The 27,792-nt window shown below is 35.9% G+C and overlaps 1 protein-coding gene across 3 annotated transcripts; it reads right to left on the bottom strand.

The window, feature by feature from the left end:
- LOC117420109 (hepatocyte growth factor receptor-like) lies at nucleotides 1–27,792 on the bottom strand. 3 transcript variants are annotated; one of them, XM_034926411.2, is made up of 21 exons: nucleotides 27,360–27,792; nucleotides 23,843–25,056; nucleotides 16,839–17,030; nucleotides 14,007–14,141; nucleotides 13,337–13,504; nucleotides 11,333–11,493; nucleotides 10,914–11,016; nucleotides 10,687–10,823; nucleotides 10,317–10,481; nucleotides 10,020–10,119; nucleotides 7,397–7,615; nucleotides 6,943–7,089; nucleotides 6,084–6,240; nucleotides 5,736–5,876; nucleotides 4,905–5,135; nucleotides 3,836–3,916; nucleotides 2,903–3,084; nucleotides 2,464–2,573; nucleotides 2,031–2,196; nucleotides 1,669–1,805; nucleotides 1–1,315 (listed from the first exon to the last, which is right to left on the bottom strand). In XM_034926411.2, exons 2-21 carry the CDS (start codon nucleotides 25,040–25,042, stop codon nucleotides 1,102–1,104), a joined length of 4,146 nt encoding a protein of 1,381 aa, XP_034782302.2. In that variant the 5' UTR covers nucleotides 25,043–25,056; nucleotides 27,360–27,792; the 3' UTR covers nucleotides 1–1,101. The 3 variants fall into 3 exon arrangements, with proteins under 3 accessions (XP_034782302.2, XP_034782304.2, XP_034782303.1); XM_034926413.2 differs by lacking the exon at nucleotides 23,843–25,056; XM_034926412.2 differs by lacking the exon at nucleotides 14,007–14,141.

Below are 27,792 nucleotides of genomic sequence, written 5' to 3' on the forward strand. Positions count from 1 at the left end.
TCAGATTAGTTATTTAATATACAATTATTTTACATTAGGCAAACAGTACAAAACATACAGTGTTCCTTGAATGCTTTAGTATTTACACATAATGAATCATTTAAATACAGTAGGTTGTCTTGGGTTTTATTTTGCTGTACCACTGTGTCTCTTCAGAAATGTTTGATGCTTTTTCTTTTAAACAAAACATTTCCTTATAAAAAAAAAAAAATAGTACTTACAGTATAGCAGTCTACACATACATTAAAACCTTCTAAACACTACAGAAAGAAAAAAAACAGCAGCAAGCGCAAAAACAAAGCATTCATTTCTCACAGGTGCACCAGCTCTTTTGTTTCCAAGTGACAAGCCAGTCACAAATACTTAATACAAGACACAGATATAAGAAGCATTATTATTATTATTATTATTATTTATTTCTTAGCAGACGCCCTTATCCAGGGCGACTTACAATCGTAAGCAAATACGATTAGTTTATCTCATTTTAGTTTAAAATGCTAAGTTAGTGGCACATAACATGTCCAGTATTTTGCAGTTTGTCCAGTTAGGCAGTGTGCTATAAGTGAAGTTCACAGTGGCACTACAAGTTCATCATTTTGCTATCCAGTCACACAGAAAGAATGCAGTGAGGAAAACTGAACTGGTAAATCAGAATGTGAACTTGACCTACACAGGTTATACTGAAGTTACACACATTGCACAGGATTCTGATAATTTGACAAAACAGTTGTTGTGGCAGTTTGTCATTTTAAGTCACGCATTATCAAGGCGAGACTCGGCATCAGCAAGTTAATAAATCCGATTTGCCTGTCAGATCTGCTGCACTTGGTAAAATGGGCCACTTTCAGTGGCAAGGATTTTCCATATCTCTGTTGCTCATGGCAGTGGGTTTACTGTGTACTTTGTGTTGCAATCCTTTCTGCGAAAAAGTGCAGCTCAGTTTTCATTTCTTCTGTTTGAAAGTCAGTTACATCCGTTATTACTTCACTGTCAGCAGGACTGTTTATAGTACTGTAGCTGCCTCTAATTATACTGTCTGCATTCTTCTTTCCATACAGTTAACAACTGATATGGGGATTATGTTTTTTTTAGCTCCTTACCTCATGTGCACAGTTCTTGGTCATTTAGATCATTCTGGGATGACTTAATAGAAGGGTATGGAGTAAGTCTATCAATGTTAACATAGGTGCTATTTAAAAGGATGTAGTGTTCCCCACTAAAACTGGAGAAGATGGAAGATATTCTGGAAACTAGTCCTGAGAATGTCGGCCGTCTTTCTGGATTAGGATGCCAGCATTCAATCATCACATTGTACCTGTATTTAAAAAAGAGAAAAAAAAATGTAAAACATAATGGCCATCTCTGTATAGGTATAATAATAAGCACACATTGTTTCTGTGTATAGGCAGAGGAAACCAAGTATTACATCTAAAAGTGACAAACTGCATAACTCTAGTCAAAGAGAACATAAAACACTGGTAAACTAAGAGATCAACACAAAGCAAGGTGAAAATAATGTTCCTCAGGGGCACCCACCACATTGCCTAACCTGGGACCTGCATTACATATTTCTCAGGTACATGCCCTGCAGTAGTGGTGTGCCAACACACTACAGTACCAGCCCACCCACACCCTCCCAAATTAAGCCAGCTTGGCACACAGACTTACAGTGAGTCAGGGCAGAATTCTGGCTGAAGAAGGCGCCTTCCTTGCAGCAGAAATACAGTCATTTCAAAAGAATTGACATCTGAGTAAGGTGGGGCCCCTCTTGTCATCAGCTCCCATAGCAAAACTCCAAAAGACCACTGAGGAAATATAGCAACAAAAAAAAAAACTTGATCAATAATTAATGCTTATGAACTAACTTCATTTGTTAAAAAGTGTAAATAAAACATGCTGGATAATCATCATGTTCTCCTTTTTTTATAGTTCTTTAGTAATTTATACAGTTTTGTTTTTGTTACAGTTACTTTTAAACTAGGCAGCTTAACGTAAAAAGAAAGCACAATGTATAGAAAGTACTGTTTTACCACATCCGATTTTGTAGTAAATTTGTGTATCTGTAAGCTCTCCAGTGCCATCCACTTCACAGGCAATTTGACTCCGTTTTTGTTGTGCACGCTGTAATATTCCTTATCATAGACATCCCTCGCAAGACCAAAATCAGCCACTTTAACAGTGTATTTTTCATCCAACCTGCATTAATAGCAAATATTCTGTCAGCATCATTCACTTTTACTGTATACAAACAGCAATAAGTAGCAATAAAACATGGACTCAAATGTGATGCAAAAGTACAATATACACATAATACAATATCATTTTCTTAAAACAGTAACAGGTTATCAGAAGCTTAACAGTCATTTGTGAAATCCCCTATGCAGAAAATAACTCAGGAAAATGTCACATAATAAAATGGGTTTATAATATAATCAGTATGGTATGTTTAAATGCCATACTTACATGCAGTTCCTGGCAGCTAGATCTCTATGGACAAACTTTTTGCTGGCTAGATATTCCATTCCTTTTGCTACCTGTAGCCCAAACCCTATGAGATCTTTCACTGTTGGGTTCTGTTATAGAGGACAAGAAAACCTATTCAAAATCCAAACCAAACATATTTAGCTTTCCCTTTGGAACGCTCTAAAAATGCAGTTACACATTTCACCCCACTGGCGGGGCGGGTAAATAGAAGGTTAAATAAAACATCTTAAAGGGGGTTGTTAAAGTCTAGTCACAGTATTCATTCACATTTCAAATTTTTCGTTAACATGTTTACATTTTAATTGTAAATCTTTTATGCTGCAAAATACAGTTATAAAAGACATTTCAAATGAAATATTCCAAAATATCAATACATTGAATATCCGTCTTGCTCTTAATTAACTGATCTTGTACTCACATGAGCCTCGTCCCTAATGAAGTTTCTAAGATCTCCATGTTTCATGTATGGCAGAACAACTAGTGGAGAGCCTTCACTTGGAAGGCAGATGCCCAATAAAGAAAGGACGTTAGGATGGCTGAAATCTTTCATGATGATTCCTTCTTTTAGGAACTGTGCTACCTCCTCGATGTCTGTAATCCCTATTGAAGAAAATACAAAGAAAGTGAATACATTACTTAACAGACTTGTAGGTAATTAACATCATCTGGTTTATATCCTTTCTAATAGTACAATAACCTGGATAAAGACTGATATAGATCCAGCAGAAATGTCAAAGATAACTGTTAAAAAAGACCATAGCAGTGGTGAGGGTTGCTGTTGTCATGGTGTCTTTAATGTTGTTAAAACTGTCTCGTGGCATCAACGTTTTTTTTTTTTTTTTTTTAACAAATACATTCAGTGTAAGCTTTCATTGTAGTTATGGAAACATACTAAATATCAAGCATTATGTAAATCTGTTTTTGGCTGATGTAGAATTATTTTAGTTTCCTATTGCCATTTTAATATCCAACCCAAAACAAAGAAAGCAAAGCAGCAAACAAACACATCCTTTATATATATATATATATATATATATATATATATATATATATATATATATATATATAAATCTTAATACGGCCCAAAGGCAAAACTATGTGGTTTATGAAACAACAGCCACAAGAGAGTATAAATCTTACAGCTGAAAATGCCATATTATAAAATTGCAATAAATCATAGCACAGTCTCCAAGGAGAAAAGGCTATTTGTCATGCAGATAATTCTTTTGCACTCAAGACACAAACACAATATAGGGAATTCAAGAAATAATAAATACATTAGCCATGGGGTTTATATAAACTCATCAAAATCCACCTCGTATAAAACTGTATTGCTAAATCTGTTACTCACTGTTAAGGGATTTCACTGCACAGTGAATTTTTGTGCTGTCTTTATCCAAAAGTGTTCCATGAAAAACGCAGCCAAAGTGTCCTATTTAACAAAAAAAAACAAAAAAAATAAACAACCCTTAAGCATAACATTTTTCTATTAAAGTGTTTTATAAACAAACACTCACACCCACGCAAATATAGTTATGAAACATGACATATTATGATTATTTAATACTACATGAAAAAATTCATGTAGGCCAAGTGCTGTCCAATTACGATATATTTTGCTAAGGACAGTGTGACACTTTAATTTATAATTTTGTTAGTTTGGTCAGTCTATACTGAGTAAAAGGAGAACCAACACAGAAAGAGAGCCTTAGCTAATCCAGGAGCAAACTGTGAATGACGAAAAAAATTCACAGACGCTACACTATCACATCCTTCCAGATGGCAATGGTGTCCGATTACCACCAAAGGGGATTCATGTGCTTAACAATGGGGGAAAAATTCAACAACTAAATGATATATTTTAACCGAACAAATCCTCCAGGTTTCCTTTGACTTGCAATCAGTGTTTCTTGGGAAATATTTCAGGAAAGAGAACGTCAGATTTCATATACATCGGGGTTCAAGTAGATGGTCTTCAAGATATCTTGATTTTTTTTAAGGAACCCCACTAAAAGAATAGTTGGTTAAGGTAAAATAATGTGTTTCCAACAGTGTTTCCAATCTGTTGTACCAACAGATTATAATATTTAGCTGCCTGGTTTTTAGGCATGTGCTTACCTGTTTAAAAAAAAATGTTTATTTAAACCTGAAGTAAAAGCTTATAAAATATACCCCCATGCATTTACTGTCATGCTAATGTAATTATTTACGAACATGCCCCATTACTCTCTCTTACAGTGCCTCTTGTCAGAGTGTTAGTTGACAATAAAAGTCTGCTTGGGCCAAGCAGCTTCTTACGGGTGCAGCAAGTACCTGAGCCTGTGTGCAGTATGTGGGGTTCATGCATGATTTGTTGTATACACACACACACACACACACACACACACACACACACACACACACACACACACAATACTTGCCTCTTCCGATCACTTCATTGACATGCAGAATTAGGTCATCCCGTGCAATAACAACGTGCTGCACTGCTTTGAGCAACTCTGGGTCCAGGCTGTTGATATTGATGTGAACGTTGGACAGAAGCAGGGGAGTAGCCAGGTCAGTATCTCCACTGGACTGTATGGTTGACAAACCTGAATGGCTGTATTGGGGGTGTCGGCATGATTCAGTCTGGGACAGATTTTGGCCCTGATCTGGAAGATAATTACCAAGGGGATAAAAGCAGAAAGCATGTATGATCAATACTCACACTGAAATGCTAGATCCGATAAAATGAATGGCAAAATGTATGTTGCTGGATTCTCAAAGCGCTTTACTTCAAATCTTAATTTGCAATTTTTTTTTCAGAAAAAAAAGAAGCGCCCATTAAAAAGTTACCAAACCAGAAATAAACAACTTAAGACTTTTAATTCAGGGACTTGTAAGCAGTCTTATGTTTTTTTTCTTAATCCATTTTAGAATCTTAACAAGTGTTTTTTTTTTCTTTTTACGCTAATGATAATTTAGAGTAAATACCTTTGAGACTCTGTCCATTTGTTTCTTTCTTTATAAAAATATATTATATGCAGCATGACTTACAAATGCATTTAAAAAAATCATTATTTATATATTATAAAACAAGAACAGTATCAGTACAACGATGAATTAATCCTCAGCACTAGATGTGAAAAACATCTGATTTAATCAAACACTGAAATAAAGAAATAAATCAAATGTTCTTAAATGAAATCAAACGTTGAGAACTAAGTTGAGCTTCATGCATACTTGCATTGGAAGTTACTACAATGACATACCCTCTAGCAAGGTCGTTCTGTAATCCACAGATTCATGGGAGACCATTTCATTGGTTGGGCTGACACTTCTTGCATTTGCCAGCATGTCCAGGTGTGGAATCTGTGCTCTTCCTTCATACCAAACCATAGCTTCATCCAAATCTATAATTCCAATAGAATTGATATTTTAAAATCAAATTCAAAATATTTTCATGCTACAATTTATATGTATGTTGAACAACTGTATCCACGTCAGGATAGAATCATTACAAACACCATCCCTGGTTAACTGTCATTCCTGGGATCAATGCCCATCGGCTTCATCAAGAGCACCAGGGTTCTTCAGTTGTGTTACACATTGTAATGTACCTTCAACTTGTTTCTTCTTCCTCATCCACATAAAGGCTGCGAACACCAGGAGAATTAAAATGGTTACAGACACCACTCCTCCAACAAGGCCTGTGTAATCATGTTCTTTGGCAAGCATTACTTTTCCAAGGACAACTGACGAAACGGCTTGCTTCCACTGAAGGAGAAGGAACAGAGAAAAAAAAAACACCTTAACTTGCAACTTAAGAGAATTCAATAAATGATAACTCAATCCCTATGTCACAACCCCAAGACAAGCTGTTTTCCTGGGTCAAATGTGCTGTGCAAATGAAACCTGAAATAAGGAATTATTTACACAAAATTGAATATCCTATCAATTCAATCATTTCACTGACTGACATGGTAGAATTATACCCCCAATATAATGAAACCTGTACTGGAGAAGAATTCAATAACAGATACCCTAATAATTCATCCCAAATTAGAAGACTCTTAATTACATTTTGATTTCAAATTGCAGTTTGGTATTGCATTACAGCGTGCAGTTTAACCGTGTATGCTTGAATCAGTTGGGATTACCTCAAATAGTTACAGCTGTGCTGTTTATGTTTTATGGCTACTAACAAATGTAAAATGACTCTTGGGAGATCTGGCTGAGTGCAAAGATCACACATTGTGTAATTGGTAGCTACTGCCATTTATAATGTGTTCTATTTAATAATATGTTTGTTTTCTTTACCAAAACAAAAACAAAAAAACAAGCGTAGTATAATACTAGTTACTTGAAGACACTTGAAATCAAGCTTTGCGTTCTTTATTTTGATCCTTCTTTGAACAACTGTCCATTCATTCATTTTTGCTAAAACAAAAGAATTCCAATAGTGGTAAGAGCCCTTACCTCCACTTGTACCTCATTATCGACTTCCAAGAGCTCCATGGGAATGGTGCACACTATTGTGTTTGCAACCAGGTGGATATTTTCACAGCTTCTGTTGCTCACTTTAAGCACTTCACCTTGTACAGCCTCAGTGTCAACATTAGTTACCTAGGGTTAGAGGGGGGAGGGGGGCGTTTATTCATTATATATATATATATAAATACAATACACATGCAGAAAAACAACTGTTCATTTGATATCTTCTTTTGGGGTGGATAACATAGGAGAACATCTAACAACATGTACAGTAGTTATATTGAAATGAAGCTGTAGTGTAGCCCAAAAGTATATAGCATGTGGTATATACATGGATATGTATTAAAACTTTAGACTGAATGTATACAGTAAATGTATGAGCTTTACTTGTAGAAAATCTGGTGAGCCTGACAGTAAGACAAAAAAAAAACCTCCTTACCTTTATTTCTAAAATATATTTATTGCCTTTAGAGATAACTTTCGGTTTTTCAAACATTTCAAACTTTGGATCCTCCACGTACACAAAATCAAAGTGCCTTGAAGAAAATCCATCCAAGGTGAAGGAAACCTTTGTTAATATCGGTGGGTGACGCTGCAAGTCTTTCAGTGAGGGAGATGTACAGAGGATGATATGCTTACTGTCACCTGGTCTGCATTCCTAGAAAAAATAAAATAAGGTCTTTGTAACTTAATGAGAGTTTGATGAAAATGTCTGGATGATAAGATAATTCATGCCTTATACAGTATTTAGGAATTCAGAATGTTACCGTCCTTGATTTCTACAGCTTATAAATTGCTTTTCTTTGAAGTGCTGATATTATTCTATAAAAATATTTCAAAGTCACTAAAGACTTCACTGCTACATTCCTTAAGCATTGTTGCATCTGCAAGTTGCCTCTATTAAGCTATTCTTGCGTATACAACCTCTAAAATACAAAGGTTAATTTATACTGGTATTCACCAAATCAGTATTGCCTTTTTGGCAATTCAGCTGTGTCACATTGACTATGTGAGAGGATGTTTATTTGCCCCAACATTCTTCTAATTGTATTCTTCATATTTCTCTATCCTTTGTAAGGCCCACCTTAATACCCAAATTTTAGAAGAAACCAAAGGTGTATGTGTTATTTTACTCTATTTTCATTGTATCCCACAGCAATGTGTTTAATTTGAACTGGCAGGCAGGCTTAAAGAAAGGGCCTTGGCACTTTCCCCTTTAAATCAGAGACAGTTGGCATTTCTTTTTCATTACAGCTGGAATGTTCTCTAATTCCATTGTGTTTATCAAGCCAACTAAGATCCAAGGCTGCAGTCAAAATACATTTGTTAACACTATATATTAACCCGGCTAATAATTATTCTATACAATATAATTTTTTAACATTTTATTACGCTAACCTCAACCTAATCAAACAGTTCTAACTGAAAACACAGAATTTTTTTATTAGCATCTAGCCACTAGAGGAATTTACCACAGCCCCAATTCCCACAGGTGCAGTCTGTAGCCCTGGCTCAACAAACTGTATAACTTGTGGTTTATTACACTTCTCCAGCTTCCAGTCCTGTCAACATCTCTTGCTTTGACTCCACAACATTACCTAGCAAATCCATGCTCTGAATCCGGTTATTGTCATTTTTTTGAATTGTGAATTGAATTGTTTAATTTTTTATTTAATTTTACTGTATTAAAAAAAGTTGTGATGTAAATGTGGTGGCCATCCTGATAATTATTCTTTGCTGAGACTACCTCTGTGTATATGCTGATAAAACTAAATGCTTGCTAAGAAAAAGGCTACATAAAATGAAGAAAATGATAATAGTTACAATCATGTTTCTAGCAGGTTTTTTTCCCAAACTGAATAGCAAATCTGTGCCTGCAAGATAATTGGGTGTGCTAATTTGCTATGCAACAATGCATTCCTTGTGTGTCAGCAAGCCACATTGTTTTACTGATTCCTTGTGCGACTGCCTATTATTACCTGCATTCCTAAGTCTCCTTGTTTTTTTTTCTTCAAGTTTCTACATTTAAAAAGTATCAAGGATGACATGTGCTTCAGCTAATGCCATTGTCACTTCTCTTTTACAATAACATAAACTGTCCTAGACCAGATGTTCTAAATGTTTTTAAAGGTTACATTGTTCCATATGAATGCCTCGTTTTTGTAGTTCTAAAAACAATTTTCATTAAAAAAGGCTTTAGCATAGAAAATACAGTGGTACACAAATAAAAAACTGGCTTTAGAAATACAGCTGTTTGCTCATATAAATGGGCATTGTTTATAAGCAGCTCAGTGGCAGATGATACTGAAGAATTAGACCAAAAGCAATAAAATGCCAGCTTACTGAAGCACAATAAACTGTGAATACTTCTTATGTGATTCTGTGTAGTGGGAGAAAGCGGCAAGCATTTCTTGCTGAAAGCTCAACACTGATAACAACATTTATATGTTTTCAGATGCAAGTTGTGCTCAGGGTTGTCAGAAGTAATGTGCTTTATATATTTTCAGATGCTTCTCTTACTGTATTTATTTAGATTTTTTCATATATTTTACATAATTATCTGGGGGATACAAGATGAACATGTAATTTCCAGTCTCCCTTTTCTCGTTTTAAGCCAACTGTTGGTCAGAAAACTAAAGCGACTGGCCCTAGGGTCACACAAATCCAATACCCTGGATTCCTTTTAAAAACAGAAGGAGTAATTTGGGTAGTGTCTGTAACTGTTGGCAGCCTAACAAAATGGAACCTTTATTTATGTTTGAGATACTATGCAGTAGCATTGATGTGAAATGTACAGCACCACAAGTCATATACATTTTATAAGTGTTACATTTGAATCAAACATATTTTTCAAACTTACATTCATAAACCAGGCCTTAGGGATACCAGCCAGTGAAAAACTAAACTAAACTTACTTGTCTGTGATCATAAATATACTGGATAGGCTAGATTTCCTCGTATTTTGCATTACAGGCATTTTCTTCGGCTTATCTTTCTAACACTGTAATGACAGCAGACTATAGGTATTTCACACAAACACATTTTTAAACGGATCCACTCACCACTTGAAATTCTTTTCCTTCTTGCGGTACAGCAATGACCATCTGTGGTAAATGCGCCAAGTTCAAATTAACTCCATGTGCTGAAACCGTGCCTCCTCCACTGTGTACACAAAATGGACTGCTCTGTAATTTGCTACAGGGAAACTGAAAGCCTGATAAGCGCTCTGAAGTTAATAAAATTTACGATAAGTACTGATAACATATTTCCTTTCTTGTATGCAATTCAGTAAAACCTTCACACAGTGTAATGTTTTTAAATAAAGTAGTTTACATTAACTTTACATAACAATGCCTCACCTGATAAAAGAACTGGATGGCTGGATGTCAGAAACAATGGGATCCTCATTGTATGTGTAGGAAATGGCAACTTCAAGCACAGACAAATCAATTTTCAATTTAACAGGATATTTTGATGGTGCCATTTGTGCTGGAGTCATACACTTTAACATGGTATCCGAGACACTAGACAGAAAAAAATATATATTTTCAAAATAAAATATAGATAATTGTTTGAAGAAGCTCTTAAACTTATACAAGTTTGCACTGGAGCAAATGCTTAGTGAAACTGTCCCATTATGTCTATAAACACATTTACCGTCATGTTTGATACTTTGGATGAAAGTTTGGCAATAGCTCTGTCTGGGGTAGTAATTATTTCCTATCTCACCTTTTTAACGTGCAGACAGCCTTTCCAATAGTAATTTCTCTTGTACTTCCACAATCTAAGTACGCTCCTCTTACAGTTAGCATTGTACCTCCAGATTTAGGCCCAAAGACTGGAAAGATTTCTTTGACTGTTGGTTTCTAAGAATAAAGAAAACGCAGTACAACATAAAGTTACAGCACAAAAATAATAAAAAGACAGTCACTTTTATTGGCATTATTAAAACTTACCACATATGAGAACCCTCCTTTTTGTGTTGCTTGTTCCCCACTGTACACTTTAGTTACAGTATTCATGTGGGCTCTATTTACTGCTCCAAGTGTACATACCAAACTGAAAAGAAGCAGCAAACAATTTAGAGTTAATGGATTAAAATCAAAATGTGTTAGAAAATGTATTGTCAACAACCACCAAAATCAGCACATACTCTTATAAATTGGGTTATGAATGTGTAGTCTGAGAAAAATGATAACAAAAGAGTACTATGACTGAGCAAATGTTTATTTCCACAAGGTATTTCTCTATATTTTTTTCAGTTCAGTTCAGTTCCAGTTGGCTAGTACGTGTGTTGTTAATTAAACCTGGCTTGCACGATATTCACTCAAGGAGGGGAAACAGCATCTAGGCATGTGAGCCATGACTATCTTACCTATTACTGTTGCTGGCTCTCGTGTCCAGTTTGCACAGAGACCCACCTACTTCAATGCGTATTTTACTTGAGTCAAATATTCCAGTTTTATTGAAACCAAAATCCCATCCACAGACTGTCAGCTTTGTTCCACCGTCTAAGGGGGCACTTATAGGGGAAATCTAGAAAACAAAATGCAAATGCACAGCAATAAAACAGAAAGAATGCTGAATGGGCTGAAGGTTTTTTTTGTTGTTACCCCAACATACAGCATGAAAACAGCAGGGTACTTTCAGTGCTACAATGACGTTGAATCTACGTAAATGTTAATATGAGCATTCCATCAGAGTCGTTTCTAAGCAGTCTTTTTAGTTTAGAATATTGAGTATTTTAACTCACTGCCTAGGATTTGACCATCCAAAGGACTTTGTGACACTGTTGGAGGAGCAAAACATTATTAAAATGATCTAAAGCTGTAAGAAAATACCTGTCATAAAAAATTTATAAATAAAAAAAAACCTTTGTTATTTAGTACAAGGGCTCTGTATTTCAGGTTAACCCTATCTCAACTAATGCAAACAACAAAGGAATTACAAATGAGCCCTTCACAGGAAGAGATCAACCACAGCATCACACAAAGGTTTTGAAATTACCACCCATGAATAGTGCACACATCAGGTGGATAACACTTCCAGTGATACATCCATTGTATCTTTATCTCCCAATGCCCTTAAGTTGGCCCTCCCCAAAGCCTTATCTCTTAGTTCGTTTTGGAAACCCACTCTTCAATTATGTCTGTACCTGACAATACTATTGTGATGTATGTTGAAGATAATTCTGCGTATGATCCTCAGCAATATATGCAGAATTCGCACCTTCGTTACCAACTACTACACGCAGCTCCTAGTTCAGGCCCTCGTACTGTCCCGCCTTGACTACTGCAACTCCCTCCTCGCTGGCCTCCCTGCTTCCGCTATCCGTCCGCTCCACCTCATCCAAAACTCTGCCGCTCACCTTGTCTTTTCCCTTCCTCGTTTCTCCTACACTGCTCCACTGCTCCGCTCCCTCCACTGGCTCCCTTTCGCTGCTCGCACCCAATTCAAAACTCTTGTACTCGCCTATCGCTGTCTTGACCTTTCTGCTCTCTCCTATCTCCAGACTATCATTTCTCCCTACACCCCCCCTCGCCCCCTTCGCTCCTCCGCCACAGGTAGATTAGCTGTACGCCCCCTCCTCTCCCCCTGCTCCTAGAGCCCGTTCATTCTCCACCCTTGCCCCTCAGTGGTGGAACGACATACCCATGGATATCAAGACTGGTCAGTCCCTGACCACCTTCCAGCGCCTCCTCAATGCTGTCTCAACACCTGTTCAGACAGCATCTGTAAACCTCACAACCCTTGACTATATTGGACTATATGGCACCCAATTGTATCAGTACTTGCATCACCTTGTGCTTGCACTTAATTGCTCCACACTTTGCTGTATTCTACTGCTGTGCTCAATTATAACTATTTTTTGTATCCTGTACTTGTTTTTACTCTTAAAGGTAACTATATTCACACTTTTTGCAATGTCTCTTATTTGAAATTGTTCTTATCCATTTATTGTACTTACTACTTGCACTTAATGGAATTTATTCTTATAACCAAATATTTTTACTATAAATTTAACTGCTCTTTGTCGAAATCACTCTCAAATGTAATTATTTACAGTATTTTTTTTTATTTTCTCTTATTTGAATTCGCTCCTATTTACTACTGACTTTACTGTATCTGCTCTTATCTGTAATGTGATATTTTGTAATGTGATATTTTGTAACAACTGTAAGTCGCCCTGGATAATAATAATAATAATAATAATAATAATAATAATAATAATAATAATAATAATAATAATAATAATAATAATATTGTAATTACTACCAAGAAGGGTATTAATTTCAGCCTTAAGAAAGTGACACAGTTTCTAGCCTTATTTGCGCATCTACTGTAACAATTCAAACATACAGCCTTTGTGAATATTTACCTGGAAGATGCTAGGTGGGCAGACTTCCTGTGCCCCTGCCCCACACTCCTGTGCCCTTGAACACTGGTTATGACACCATCCACACCTCATGAAGTGGGGAGCTAACAAACACGAGCTGCAGGACCTAAAGTGATCACAACCTGGTCCGACCAAAGGAACTTTGGTTATCTGGTGAAATTAAGAATTAAGAGAAATATTAACTGAAACCCGTATTTGGCATTATTCGACTAAGCAAAAGACTAAGTATAAAAGCAAAGACAAAACTAGAACAGAGGGCTAATAAAAATGTAAACAGCTGTTAACCATCTTTCAGCAGACCTAGGAAAGATAACTCAAAACTGCAGACTGCTCTAGCAATTTAGTAAGGATTTAGTAAGGATTTAACTTGACTCACAACAGCAGACCAGTAGCGAACAGACAATTTTTATTTGTATAAGACCCTGAAACTTTTTAATTAGATATTGTAGGGCAGTGTTTCTGTAAAGTTGCAAGCAAATAGCATTAACTTATAATAGTGAATACCGGGATCATGCTGATCTGGATGCAAAATAACTTTGTGAAAAGCAAATGGTGTTATGCGTAAATATTTGAATTTAAAATCCTTGCAAAAATGGAGGCGAATATAAATATATTTAAAATGTTTGGAGTGCAACTCTTCCAAGTTCGTCACCTTGTTTCCTGTAACGAACAATGCAAAACCATCCGGCTGTGAAGCAGATACAAGATCCACTTCAGGAGAGACTGGCACCGTGTCCAACTGAAAATTAACATGAGGAGTTCTTTTTCTCGAGCGAGAAATCACAACCTGAAAAAAAGCACTTTCTTAGAGACTCTAGAGTGTTTTGATAAAGGCAGAATGACATTCCAAAGTGCTAAAATAAAAACACTGACTTTGATTCAAATTCTAAAAAAGCAATTCTGAGCATGCAAAAGGATCTTGAAACTTCAGCTGAATATCACCCTGTTTACATCCAGTTTGAATAAAGGCCAGGATACGTGGTCAATCAGCTGCTAGGGCAACTGATTTCAAAACTAAGAACAAAGGTTAAACACAAATTATGTTTATCCGTTTTCGTTACAAAGGCAATTGGTTTTAAAAAAAAATTAATATCAACAGCAAATATTTGAAAGCTTGATTAGAAGTCTGAAAATGCAAAGAATAAGACTTGCACCACTTGTCCCAGACCTCTATACTTTGGCAATATCCCTGCTCTTACAGTATCTTATTGGAAAAGAAACCCTGAAATAATACATCTGGTGGCCCTTTATTCTAGTTTGCTTGTTTTTTTAAATTTTAAGTTACATGAAGACAGGCTGAAATGTTTCAAAATGTTTCTGCTGACTCTATAATAAGGCATAATAATTATTATTGTAATATGTCATGTAGTGTGTTTAACTTGGGGTAAAGTATGATATATATACCGAGCATCAAAAGAAATAATCCCTATTATAACACATTTATTTTCGAAAGAAATAAGGTATATAAATGATGGACATTGACAAAATGTTTTTGGTTTCTTTTTTAATCACTCGATCATTCATCCTTGACCATGACACGATTGAGTGACTATGACAAGCATATGTACTTAACCACCTAATTAGTGAGACAGTTGATTAGACACTGGATATGGAGTGATTTCAGCTGTTTAATTGCAAGCTTGAAAAAAGCAATAAAGAAAATCACAGAAAAAAAAAAACAATATGCCACGTCTGTCAAGAGAGCAGCACCTTCGTGCAATGGGCATGTTGGAGGCTGGACTAGGGCAGCGTACTGTGGCTCGCCGTCTTGGCTGCTCACAGCCAGCAATTTCAAACCTGGCGAGACGGTATAACAAGACACGCTCTGTCAATGACAGGCCACAAACTGGGAGACCAAGAGACAGCTGCCCAAGATCAAAAGATCATTTTGCAGCATCTTCATTATGTCAATTGTTAATCAGCACAATAAAAAGTCAATGCACCTGCTCTAAAACAGAGTTTGTCATTTTTTCGATCACATCTAGTGAATTATATCCAAATAAAATTATACGTTTCTTTATAATTCATTCTTTTGTATTTTTTATATAATTCTCCAAAACAACCCCAACTGGTGTATGTAAGGATGGCATATCTCCAGTCACCTGTTGGAATTAGCAGTCTGACCGGAAAAGCCCATTCTAATAACCTGACATAAATAGTTCTGTGGTAACATCTGGCAACAACATTTAACAAAAGAATGTCTGAAGCATTCCTGGTATAGATAATGCAACACATTTTGCTCAAATTTGTTAGCTGTTTTTCTGAACTCCCACTCACTTGACTTGAGGCTGCTGTAGTGGAGTTTCTAGCAATGCCAGCCTTGGTACAGATCTTTTCAAAACCACTTACTGTATCAGACAAGTATTGCACTTCCCCACTGCTATTGCAAATGGAAAATGACAGTATGGATAAGAATTATTCTTGCCTAAGGGCTTAAAGGGTAAATATGATCAAATTACTGCCACCATCACAGATATTATTCTAAATAAAAATAAATCTTAAATATTGCCAAAGGTAAAACATTTCCTTTGAACAAAAAGCATGTTTTCATGACAGACAGTGCACTGCTCTTCACAACAGCTGCTCCCAGGTTTACTCCCCCGTATCAAACTGAAACAATGGGGAAAACAGCAGCAGCTGCTAACATTCTCTAGTGCATGGGAATTGAAAACTTGTCATCGGGGTCTCACACTAACTGTTAATACACCATTAGTCCTGTACTCCACTTCCTGCAGCTGTTACCATTTGTGTTTTACCATTTTGTCAATTTATAAAACTATTTATAAAATATGAAGCAAAGAGTCAACTGCACAATAGTTTAGCAACCTTATTTATTTTCAATAAATATTCTATTTTGAATACCTGATTTAGGCTATCTGTAGCCAATCTTAACAAGGCTAATAGGAAAACAGATCTGTGGGTATTATTGCTATTATACTTAGATTATACATTTTTATGTCAAATACATTTAGGTATCAACATTTCAGGAATGCAGCGTTGATGTATAGTTGAAATTATTCAGAAAATAATGGCCAGTAAAACATGAACCATTATCACAGGGATCATAGTTATATTCCTATTTTTTTTATTTAAATGATGCATTTAGGAAACTCAATTGTTAAACAAAATAGTCTAACATAGTCAAATTCATAGTTAGCTTACGTTACGGACATCCTGTGGGCTAGGTAAAAAGGTTCCTGTGGGCAAACAGGAAGTCTATAGATCCTTCAACCCCACTTTGCACCTGCATTTGTTTATTCTTACACTGGGAACTTCAGACCAGTAGTTTGACATTTGTAGTCTAAAAACACATCAGCCATCCCAAAACTTGGCTGCTTATGTTTTTACTGTTTCACTTTTTGTTTGCAGAACTTTTAGTTCAAGTCCCTATTAAGTTGATGTTAGAAGCTATTATTTACAAAAATGACCCAACATAAAATGTGTTTGGTTCCATACTGGTGGGTTGGTGTTTGTTAATATTTACCTGCATTACTCTGCCTTCGGAAGTCCCTAGATTGGCAACAGTCAGTTCCCCTTGAGTAAAGACTGTAATTGAAGTCAGCAACATATTTCTGAACTGCCCCAGGAAAAGGTCAAGACGCTGCATGGTTGTTGTTACTTCGAGACGGTACCCTTCTCCGTGTTTTCCACGGCATGATAGGTCATCTGATGAACTCTGCAAAATACACAGGCATTTGCCAATCGAATACATACATACACACACAAAAAATGGTAAACTCTGTACAATACATGATTCAAATCTACTATATAGGCTTCTGCATAATTCAAAAGCCAGATTCCAGCCCCTCAGTCACATTTCTGTGGAGGTGAACTCAACACATCATATGGAATGTATATTTCAGCAGTCTGTTGCTTGCTTGTTTTGGACCCTTCACGTTTTTGAGCTTATTAAATCACTAAACACAGACTTGTATATATTTTATTCTTTCTGATATGACATGTGCCCTAAATAAATGACCTTTTTAAACTTTTTAAATGAACTGATTCCAGTTTCATTAGCTTCACATGCCAATTCCATTCTTTATACTATAGATCACATATGACAGAAGTTGCTTTGCCTGTATATTGTATAAAAAGACTAAAATAGCAAAAGGTATCCTCAAGTGGTGTTGAGAGTAAGCTATGCTACACAAAAACAAAACTTATTTCAGTTAATTATTAATGAAAAATAAACAAAAAACATATCAGTTACGGTAGTGATTGTGAAACAAAATATCCCAGTAAATACACATACAGTTAACGTTTACATGAGAAAAAAAAAAACTGACTGATTAACACTCATGATTTCCATTACACGAGAGTAGCATTAAAACAGCATTAAAACAGACCCTTGAACTGGAGTTATAAGTATTACAAAAATAACTACTAGACAGAATGACTCCTTTGTTTTATATTTCCAGCTATATCTATATTAGAAGTGACTAAGGTGTGATTCAGCACATATGTGTGGTTTAACAACTTCAGAGCTCAATGGTTTAGAACATGCGCTGTACACACTATAAGCTTGCAAATATATATAAAAAGAAAGAAAGATTATATTTTAGAACCACACTTCTGTACTGGAATCTACTCATTACATTTTTTAAACTGGGTCTCAAAACATATGGGAGTTACTGAACCACTTGTCGAGGCACTAAGCACAGAGCTACTGTGATTCCTAACTGTGAGTGGGCAAATTATCTTGAATCAGAAGCTCATTTGTCACTCCCAAAAAAGTGTGATAATTGCGAAAAAGTAAGTTCGCTACTGGAAGTCTGCTGCAATCACATGACGCTTGATCAGAGGTGAATTACGATGTGTTAAAGAACCATTAAATTATATAATTTATATTAATGTAAGACAAAAGCAGGTCTGTATTGTACCATGCCATTAATGGGGTGTTCAAAATGATCTTCACTACGATGGAATAAAGTCACTTTTCCTTACTCCTGACTTGAGTAGATGTTTTTATCGTTACTGTTGGCACTCCTTAAAGTGACTTCAAGCTGCTCTAATCAAGGTATGTCAAAGTCTCTGCAGTCTGGTACCTTAAGATACACTGTTCTTTTCTAGTTTTCAGCTGTGATATGGTCATAGGACCGAAAGTGTGAAGATTTCAACATAACAAGCACGTTAAAGTTGTGCGCGTAATACTCTGCAGCCCAGCTGGTCTGCTGGGTTTACGTACAGCGTTTAAGATGCAACTTGATTCTGGAACTGCGTGCTAGCTGGTGTACCAGTCGGGGTGACTTTAGTTAATTAGAAAGCAAGAGGTCATTCACCAAGATTATAAACTGGCAATTGTGCAGCTGGCTGCTGTTTAGACGTGTGCACTGGTAGGCACTGGTCATAGGGGACAGGATATGGCTCAATAGGGCACAGCAAAAAGGAACATACTATACACAAAGATGTCTAATTAAGAGAACAATATTTCAATTTTCTAAGTTTTTGAATTGCAGGAAAATTATTAGAAAAATGATAATGGACCGCATGTTGGTACTGAAAAAGGCACCTGCCAGAAGTCGCCCCTGTGGCTCTCAGAACACTCTTACACACATTCATTCAACTCATTCATCACGAATGGGATTGTAGTTATGCATCTCCAGGGTTTTCTAAAACATGGCAGTGGCATACAATGGAGGACAATGCTATTTTATATTTAGAAAATTCCATTTAACCATTTTTAAACACTGGAGAAAATATAATATACACCAATAAGGTTTTCCTTCTTTTTTTAATCATTTAAAAATGTGCCTCTGTTTAAACAGTGATGGGACCCAGAATTTGGAACCTTTTTAACAGAATGCTACACATTTTACTGCAATGTTTTACTGTAATAATTCCTTGAGGGCATGGGCAGTACATGCTAATTAAATTAGCAAAAGAGACAAACACAAATTGTAGATAATTCACTGTCAAGGCCACTCAGTAATATATTTGTTTTCATTATTTACCACAGCTGCATTAGTCTTCTTGGTACATTAGTACTAAATACTATTGATTTAGACAGATGTAATGAGCACATTGAATCTTTTTCATGATACATTGCTTCCTGTTGAATTAAAATAAATCCCTCTTTTTAACAAGCACAGACAGGATAATAATTAACAACCCTGAAGATATTAGAATGGTATATGTGCAAAGCATTTACACTAGATAACATGATGAACACTGGGTATTGATATGCTAAAAAGCAGGTTACCTACATTTAGGATAATCTCAGGTTTGTGTGCAATGCGCTTTTAAAATAAATTTAAACACTTGTTCTTAGTTGGCCTGTACAAACCAAAATAAATAATAGTAGTTGGTCTAAAAAACTGCAATAAAATCTGCAATCTGACTGCAGTGAGATATTGCATGGACATCATTCAGCATTATAATCTCCGGCCAAGGGCCTCAGACAACCTAGGTGTGTAGTTATGCCTGCAAGGTCAAGGTCTTCAAGGTATGATTACTCCAATGGAGTACACATGGGTGGTTTGCTAAGTGAATAATACAAAAGTCAGCCTCTTGGTTGTTGATCTAAGGGATGCAGAAATAAAAACAGACTGACTCATGTTAACCTTGGGCTAAAAAGGTAAAACCGGAAAAAAAGGTAACTGTAAGGGAAGGATTAGCCCCAGAATAAGAAAATGTGGTTACTGAAAAGACAAGATAATCCGACGATATCATAAAGGAACTATTTTTGTCAAAATTAAACAAAAGATATAAGTGCATGATTCCCGTCACGTACACATTTTCGCAACATCAAGCTGAAGTGCCAAACAACTCTTAAAACAGGTTTCACATGGTATTTCCTTGAGACTAATACAGTATTTGTTTCTTGGCCTAGTTTCACTCTAATTAATGTGATGCTATGTTATTTTAAAACTAGGCACAAAAAGCTTATCTTACATAAAGACATTTACAGAAAAATACACTTAGCTATAGACATGAGGCTATATTAAAATCATAAGTGCCATAGAAAAATTATTTTAAACAGGACCAGAGTTATGAAACACATTGAAAAATGAAACAAAAAATCCCTTGTTTGTCTTGCAAACACCCGAGTGTAATGACTAAAAAACATGATATATTCATCTCTTAATCTATAGTATTCATAAGATAATTGAGTAACCTCATACCAAAAAAAAAATATCAAATTTTTTTTAGCTTATGTTCATTTTCTCCTGCCAACTTTCTTTGCATAATATTTGGTTAAGAAGTCAGAAGGCCACTTTACAATGCTGCTGTGTAAACAAAATAAATAAATAAAAATGTGCATCAAAGCAATGAGACTAAGCAGATGAGCACATCAAAGAAAAACTATAGCAAAATGCAGCATTTTCATCAGGGGATATCCTTTCAAAACGAGTAAGAAACACTTTTTTTTTTAATCAACACAGCATCATTGCAAAGTGACCTACAGACTTCATAAAAACTCTTTATATTACCCAAATACATTTTCAATGTTCAATAAGCTTGATCTATGGCAAGGCAGAACTATTCTACTACTATATAGGACTGTATTTATTATGGATAGTTTTAATAAAATAACATTTTTGTATTCCTTTGTACAAAATAAGTGTGATATATGGCATAATATATAAAATCAGAAAAACAATACACAATATTGTATGCCACTCGATTCTGAACACCTCTGCACAACATAAGTGATTCATAAAATTATTTACATAATTAAAATGTCAATAATATATATATAAAAAAATGCTGCTATCGACTGCATATCACATGATTCAATCAATCCGGTTCCAGATTTAATCTGAATTCAATTAAACTGTTTTGGTTGGTTAATGATCATTCTGACCTTAACTGCAGCTGTTTTATTTTGAGACCCGAGTGTTTCTTTACAAGAGGCCACACTGTTGCTAACATTCCAACATTTTTTTTGTGTCTTTACAGCGTGCAATTATGTTTCAAATAGAGGTATATTTCTGTTGGTTTATTTTATTAACTAATATCTCCAGACAGCAGCATAGACTAACGGATCAATAGTCTTTTAAGGATCCACTTGAAGTCTGCCATTTCCCTCCACTAAAGCATAAACCTATTACGGAGACATTTCATTTATCTTTCATTAGTATTCATAATGACTTTTGTTTCACACAAATGAATGAGCCCCATTAAAATTCATTTGATTTCACTAAAACAGACATCCCTTAAAGCCAGTGTACGGAATACCTGTGAAATGAAAGGTAGTGCCTAAATCAAGAAGCAACATTAAGAGCAGCTTAGCACTTGAAGAAATACAATAAATGATTCACTGACTTAACCATAAACGAGCGCCAGCACAACAAAGAACGGAATCCCCATGACTACTGTGAATACTTTGGGTCCAATTTTGAAAACAAGTGCAAATAAAAATAGCAAGAAACAACTCACATGCATGTACAGTTACATTAGTGTTATTGTTTTATACTAAGTCTTTTTGGCTTAGTCCATTCTTCTAAATAGGGTGCTTTGCATTCCTAGACATCAATACTAGCAAAAATCCTAACAGTATGCTCAGTACCTGTACATTACATACACAGCTTAAAATCAATGCTCTACTGCAAAAAAAAAAAAGTTTTCTACCAGCTGATTTCACACTGTCTGATTTGCACTAAGACTACATTACTTGACCTAAGGTAACATCTGTGAAATCAGCTGTACATCAGCATGTTTAAATCATGGTATTAGTGTATACTGGTCCCGATCCACAAAATAGACATTAGTTATTTACAGTACCTCCAAAAAGTACTGAGACAACCCTGCTGGTTATTGATGCATGCATTTATTTCCAGTGTACCCCACACACCATTTGCTTACTGAACATCTTGTATCCCTGTAAAGATAAATACCCACTCTTCAAATACAGGCACATGATTTTAAAGAGGAAGTAGCATATAGGTCTTGCATGTTTTTTTCCTCCACCTTTAGAAGACACCCTGATTGAAGTTGTCTTAATCCTAAACAAACTGCATTGTAAAGTGCTGGTTTTAGTATTAGCAGCATTCACATGTCAACTGTGTGCAGCTACTGGGAATAATGTTAGACACGGAACTTTGGGAGCTAGTGACGGATTATGGCTCAGTTTGTCTTTTCACTGTAAAGATTTACGTAAATGCAATATGTAGATATAGATAGACTAACCCAATTTTTGACATGGCATGAATCACATGATCTCAAAATCTCTAACACCATGCAAACCTCTATGATTTAAATAACAGCAGCCCCTTTCCCCCCTTTATCTCCAGGGTTCACTACTTACATTATCTAAAACTAATTAGCTACTTCCATTTAAGGTTTTAGTGCTGACTACAGTAAAGAAGGCTGACAAGTGATGGAGTGGCTTCCAGGGTCAGGAGTATCACAGGCTACAATGCAGAACCCATTCACTTCTCCAAGCATTGTGCTTGGGTAAGAACACCCATACAGTACCCCAACATAAATTATCCTAACAATCCTATTCACCTGACACTCACTCTTTGGAAACGGTATACTTGTGTTACAGTTACTCTAAATGAGGCCAGGTTTACACTTGAATCCTGGAAATTAAAGGTGAGATAGAAGAAAATAGAAGAAAACCCCACTGCTTTCCCTGGGCTCCTGCTCTTATTTTCTCTGTTAGAAAATGCACATGTTTTACACTTTGCTGTTCATTAAAAGTGAGGAGAACCCAACCAAGTTGTTTTTTAGCAGCTGTTTTATAATGGCCATGCTGGGGTTTTCTTTAGACAGCAAAGGGTATGGGGTAATCAGGTTGAAAGAGAAATGTTAATTTTATAAAACAAGAAATACAATTTCAAAAATCACTGGGGTATATATGTTCCCAGTTTAAGTTTTTGTTTTTTTAATCTTTGTACTGGAGCAAATCTGTCCCATGGACAAGAAATTATACAATAATTTATCAAGAAATCATGTGTCCCTCAACTTGATTATCTGTTCATTTAATGTAGGATGAACTATTAGCTTTCATTAAAACCTGTACATCTATATGTGGCTCTATATCCTGAATTTGGCTTTCACATAAATCAAAAGACGTTTAATTAAAAAAGAAACTCAACTCATTTACAGTCTTCCTTTTCTTATATAAGCTATTGACAAGCCGAGGGGTCGTCAGCAGTTACATTCATATTGTTATTGATCAGATGATTGAAAGAACTTCTAGGTCAATTGTGATGAATAGAAGAAACAGAGAAAGGCCAGAACAACCTATAACAACATTCAGTACAGTGATTCGTTGCTTAGAAAGTCTTATGCTGTATACCTGTGGGTTTTAATTCAATAATTCTAAGCTTGTAATATGAATGTATTTTTATATTACAGTACTCAATTTCATTTCTTCCTCACAACTTATGTTATCCTCCTATTGCCCAGCACATTTGTCACATGAACTGTGCATGCTGATGCATGGTGAATGAACATGGATGCACCCCTTTGTATGATTATATAGTGCCTACAGTAGTTTCCTCTAAATTCCTGTAAAAAAGCAATCAATGATCTTACCGGATTGTAACAGTACTTCTTATCATATCCAAGGAAATGGTAAGGATGCTTCGTGTAACAGTTTTGAATCATGCCGTTAATGAATATATTAACAGCTTTAATGGATATTGCACAGACAGCTGACTTGTTGGAGGGCTCAGAAGAATCTGGTTTACTTTGTGCAAAGACACCGAATAATATATCCTCATCCACAGAAAGACCCATTTCCTCTGCAAGAGCTGCTCCGGGCTTACTGACATACGCAGCCTGTAAAACATTAAAAACCTCTGTCTGTGTCGAGCGCTTTCTTCGCTTTTCAGTTAAAATGCATTCCAGCGGCATTTCCACATAGCGCCGCAGCTCTGGGTCGGAAGAACAAATCCTGACGATTCTGGTGTGGTAGGACTGAGAATCGTGCGCTTCTTTCTGTACCGTCATAAAATAAACATAGGACTCGCTTTCGAATGCATGAACATATTTAATGCCATACTTGTCCCTTAGTTCTGGTATAACATCCATGTAAGACTGGTCAGAGAAAAAACGGAATCCATCTTGCGTTTCTTTCATTTGTCTCACAGATAATGTACGGTGTAAAGGTTGTTGGGGAACTGATGGGCTGATTGTATTGCCTATAAAAAATTTCACAAACCCTTTATTTACAATGCTCACAATTTTAATCCCTGAAGGACTTGCTATACAGTCTGGGCATCCTTGAGACTCCTCTTCTGTTCCGGGAGAGTACATGCATGTCTTGTCACTTTCTAGATCTTCAGGGTTCTCTGTTTGCAGAACATACCGATGGCAAACACCACTGCTACCTGTGCCACAGCTAAAGAGTTCGTCATCATAGTATGTTTCAACAAGCAGTGCCAAATGAATGTTATCTTTCCAAACACTTGCAGAGGAATTTATTTTATCTGAACAATCTTCACACGGTGAACAATCAGGGCTTTCCAACTCAGGTCCAGTCTTGTACTCAGAGAGCTTTTCTAAGTTTTTAGTCAATATATACATTTTATTTACTGCTCCTACATACACATGGTTGTTGAATACAACAAGATGTTGTATAGCTGCATCTGCCACAAAGCTGGGGAGATCATACTTCACAGTCAAGTTCATCTCTGAATTCTTCAGTGCTTCTTCGCATTTTTCTTGACTCTCCAGCACTGAACTCAACAAGATGATTAAACAGAAAACAGCTTTCAACAGGTGAGCTTTCATTTTCTCAAACAGACCTGCAGAATGAATACAGATACAACAAGAATCACAGTCAGTACACAACAGGATTACCAAAGTCTGACTACATCTGTAATCCCTAAAAATCTGTTCCACTTTATTAATTTGTAGATAAGAAGATTATACAATGCCCACTTCTGTGACTGATTCTTTTTCTTCCATTTGCTTCCCACTGTTGTGTGTTCTGTATGGGAAACACACTTTTGAAATGCGCTTGATTGGAAACCTTGAAGACTGAAGTGGATTTGTACACAATGATACTAAAATTGCCCTGCCAGACAGCTCAAGGGACAATCCTCTTAAGGGGCTGAGTAAGCAGTTTGCATGCCTATCTGAGCCTTAGCCTCTAACTTTAATTGTGACCTAAACTGTTTTCAAACCCTGGCCTCTAAAAGTGAAAAGGCTGCTGAGACTTTTGTTACATTTTTTCTAAAGAAAAATGGGGTAAAAATGTGTTCAAATATTTAAGCTGTAACACATCGTACTGTATTTCAAACCCAGACAATCGTTGCTAACTTGGTTTTAACAGTTTTTAGTTTTAACGTGTCTTAAAGCCAAGTTAGTGAAACTGGAGCTGTGCTGCATTGTACTGCCCACTTCTAAACGGAGATCACGCTAATTATAGCATAAATGATAATTGCCAGTATACCACATAAACATCACACTTTTTACGTTAGACAGACTATTGTTGTTTTTCACAAAGAATCATTGTTGGCTTTTGATAGATTTCTACCACAGCAATATAGTGATGGCATCAGCAGTACTGTTTACATTGTTTTCTATGATCAGTGTTTTAGCACGTGATGTGGTTAGAAACGACCCGTCTACAAGCCATGCAACAGAAGAACGTGTTTTATTTAACCAACAACTTGTCTGTGGTTCTCTTGCATTACTGTTGTTTGTATAATCTCAGGACCATTAGTCTGAATCACCAGAGATATTGTTCTTTTAATAATGTGCTACAACCACAAAGCTAAGTTTAGCAATCTTCCTCTGGAAAGAATATAATGCATTCAATTAACAATAGAAGCTTGAGAACTGTGTAAATGATGAATCGCTGATATATATAGTAACATTGTGTTGTTTGTCAGAAAGTGGAAATATCCACGAGTCAGTTCGAATATTAAAAGCTACATGAGTTTCACTGCTTTTCTAAAACCCCCTATCAGAACTGAAGGAATCTAAAGATAAAGCAGATATGACAAAACAATACCTTAGTGTTTTACCACTGGCTCAGTGCTGTGCTTGAAATACATCAGGATTTAACATTACCTTTCGGAGAAATATTTACGTTTATTTAAGCAAATAGGGGATGTGCTTTTTACCACAATACCTTCACATATCTTAACTGATTATACTTTTTGGTATACATTATTTGTTAAAAAAAATAATAGCCTATCCTTTATTTAAAAAATGCAAACGTTCAAAACAACATGCAACTAAACATATTTTTTTCTTTGCTAAGGAAAGTGGCTTTTCCATCTGCAGAGTCGCCTTAATTTATAGCTGGTGCACCAACAGTTTAGATGTGGTTTGATTATGCAGAGTGGGGTCTTGTGCAGAATTGCAAGTCAACAAAGTCTAGTAAATAGTTAGCTATCATTACACAGAGGTTGTGCCCTTAGGAATGCTCCTGTCCCTCATGAGATCCAACAACAAGCGCGACACTGTTGTAACACTACATCCAACCTCCCCCCGAATTACCTGTCGTGTATGTAACAATACGTTGTCAAATATCTTCTGCACAGGCTATGTACTAATATTGTAAAATAACAATGTCACAATTTAGGAAAAGTTGCCAGTGCTTATCTGGTGTAACCATAACCCAATTTGCCGTCATGTATTATTATTATTATTATTATTATTATTATTATTATTATTATTATTATTATTTTCTATTGGACAATCATAGTTTGCATCTATATACGCAAATAGCATATACTACTTGTCAGTAGTCCAAACATGTGTCCCGTTTGTTTTATTTCGTAAACGTGGAGTCATCAGCCGGGGGAAAATGTTTTGAAAAGCAGAGTTGTCTACATTTTTTCAAGAAGCACTTTAACATACCGATACAGATCTACTTGACTAAAATTGTGTACAAATAGAACGAGACGTTGACTGTACTGATTTTGATTGTACAGTTACCTAATGCCATGAAGTTTGAACGAGTCACATCCTTTTTTAAAGAAGAATAAAAAACCTCCAAAGTATACTTTATAATTATTAATATGAAATACATTTATGAATTTCCGAGATGCACAAAGCAAAACGTTTTCCATTAATACAAAAATGATATAATTACCTGCTTGTTGCAATGAAGTGCGTAGTCACAGCGCTAATCAGTCTCACAACTCCATGTGAATTCTTCCACCCTCCAGTGACCATGCTATAAAAGTATACATAACACCAACCAGAAATAATAAATGTATCGATATGTTTTTGTTTAGCATTCACACTGACTTATTTTTCCTTCTGACTAGAAAAGTTGTCCACTATTCTACAAAGCTCTCCCGACACAGGATACTGCTCAGTGACTCATGCGCTGCGTTGTTAAATGAGGCACCAGTGGCAGATAACGACTTACGTCTCTTCTTATAGCTTTTTCAATTGTAAAAATGTCACACACACAAAAACAAACAAACAAACAAACAAACAAAACACCTGACCCAACAACACATCTGCACATCTGTTGAGGATATGGATTTCAGTGCTTTTCAGGTGAGTTTTCCAGGTTT

Source organism: Acipenser ruthenus, chromosome 14, assembly GCF_902713425.1.
Source record: "Acipenser ruthenus chromosome 14, fAciRut3.2 maternal haplotype, whole genome shotgun sequence".
NCBI classification, from domain to species: Eukaryota; Metazoa; Chordata; class Actinopteri; order Acipenseriformes; family Acipenseridae; genus Acipenser; species Acipenser ruthenus.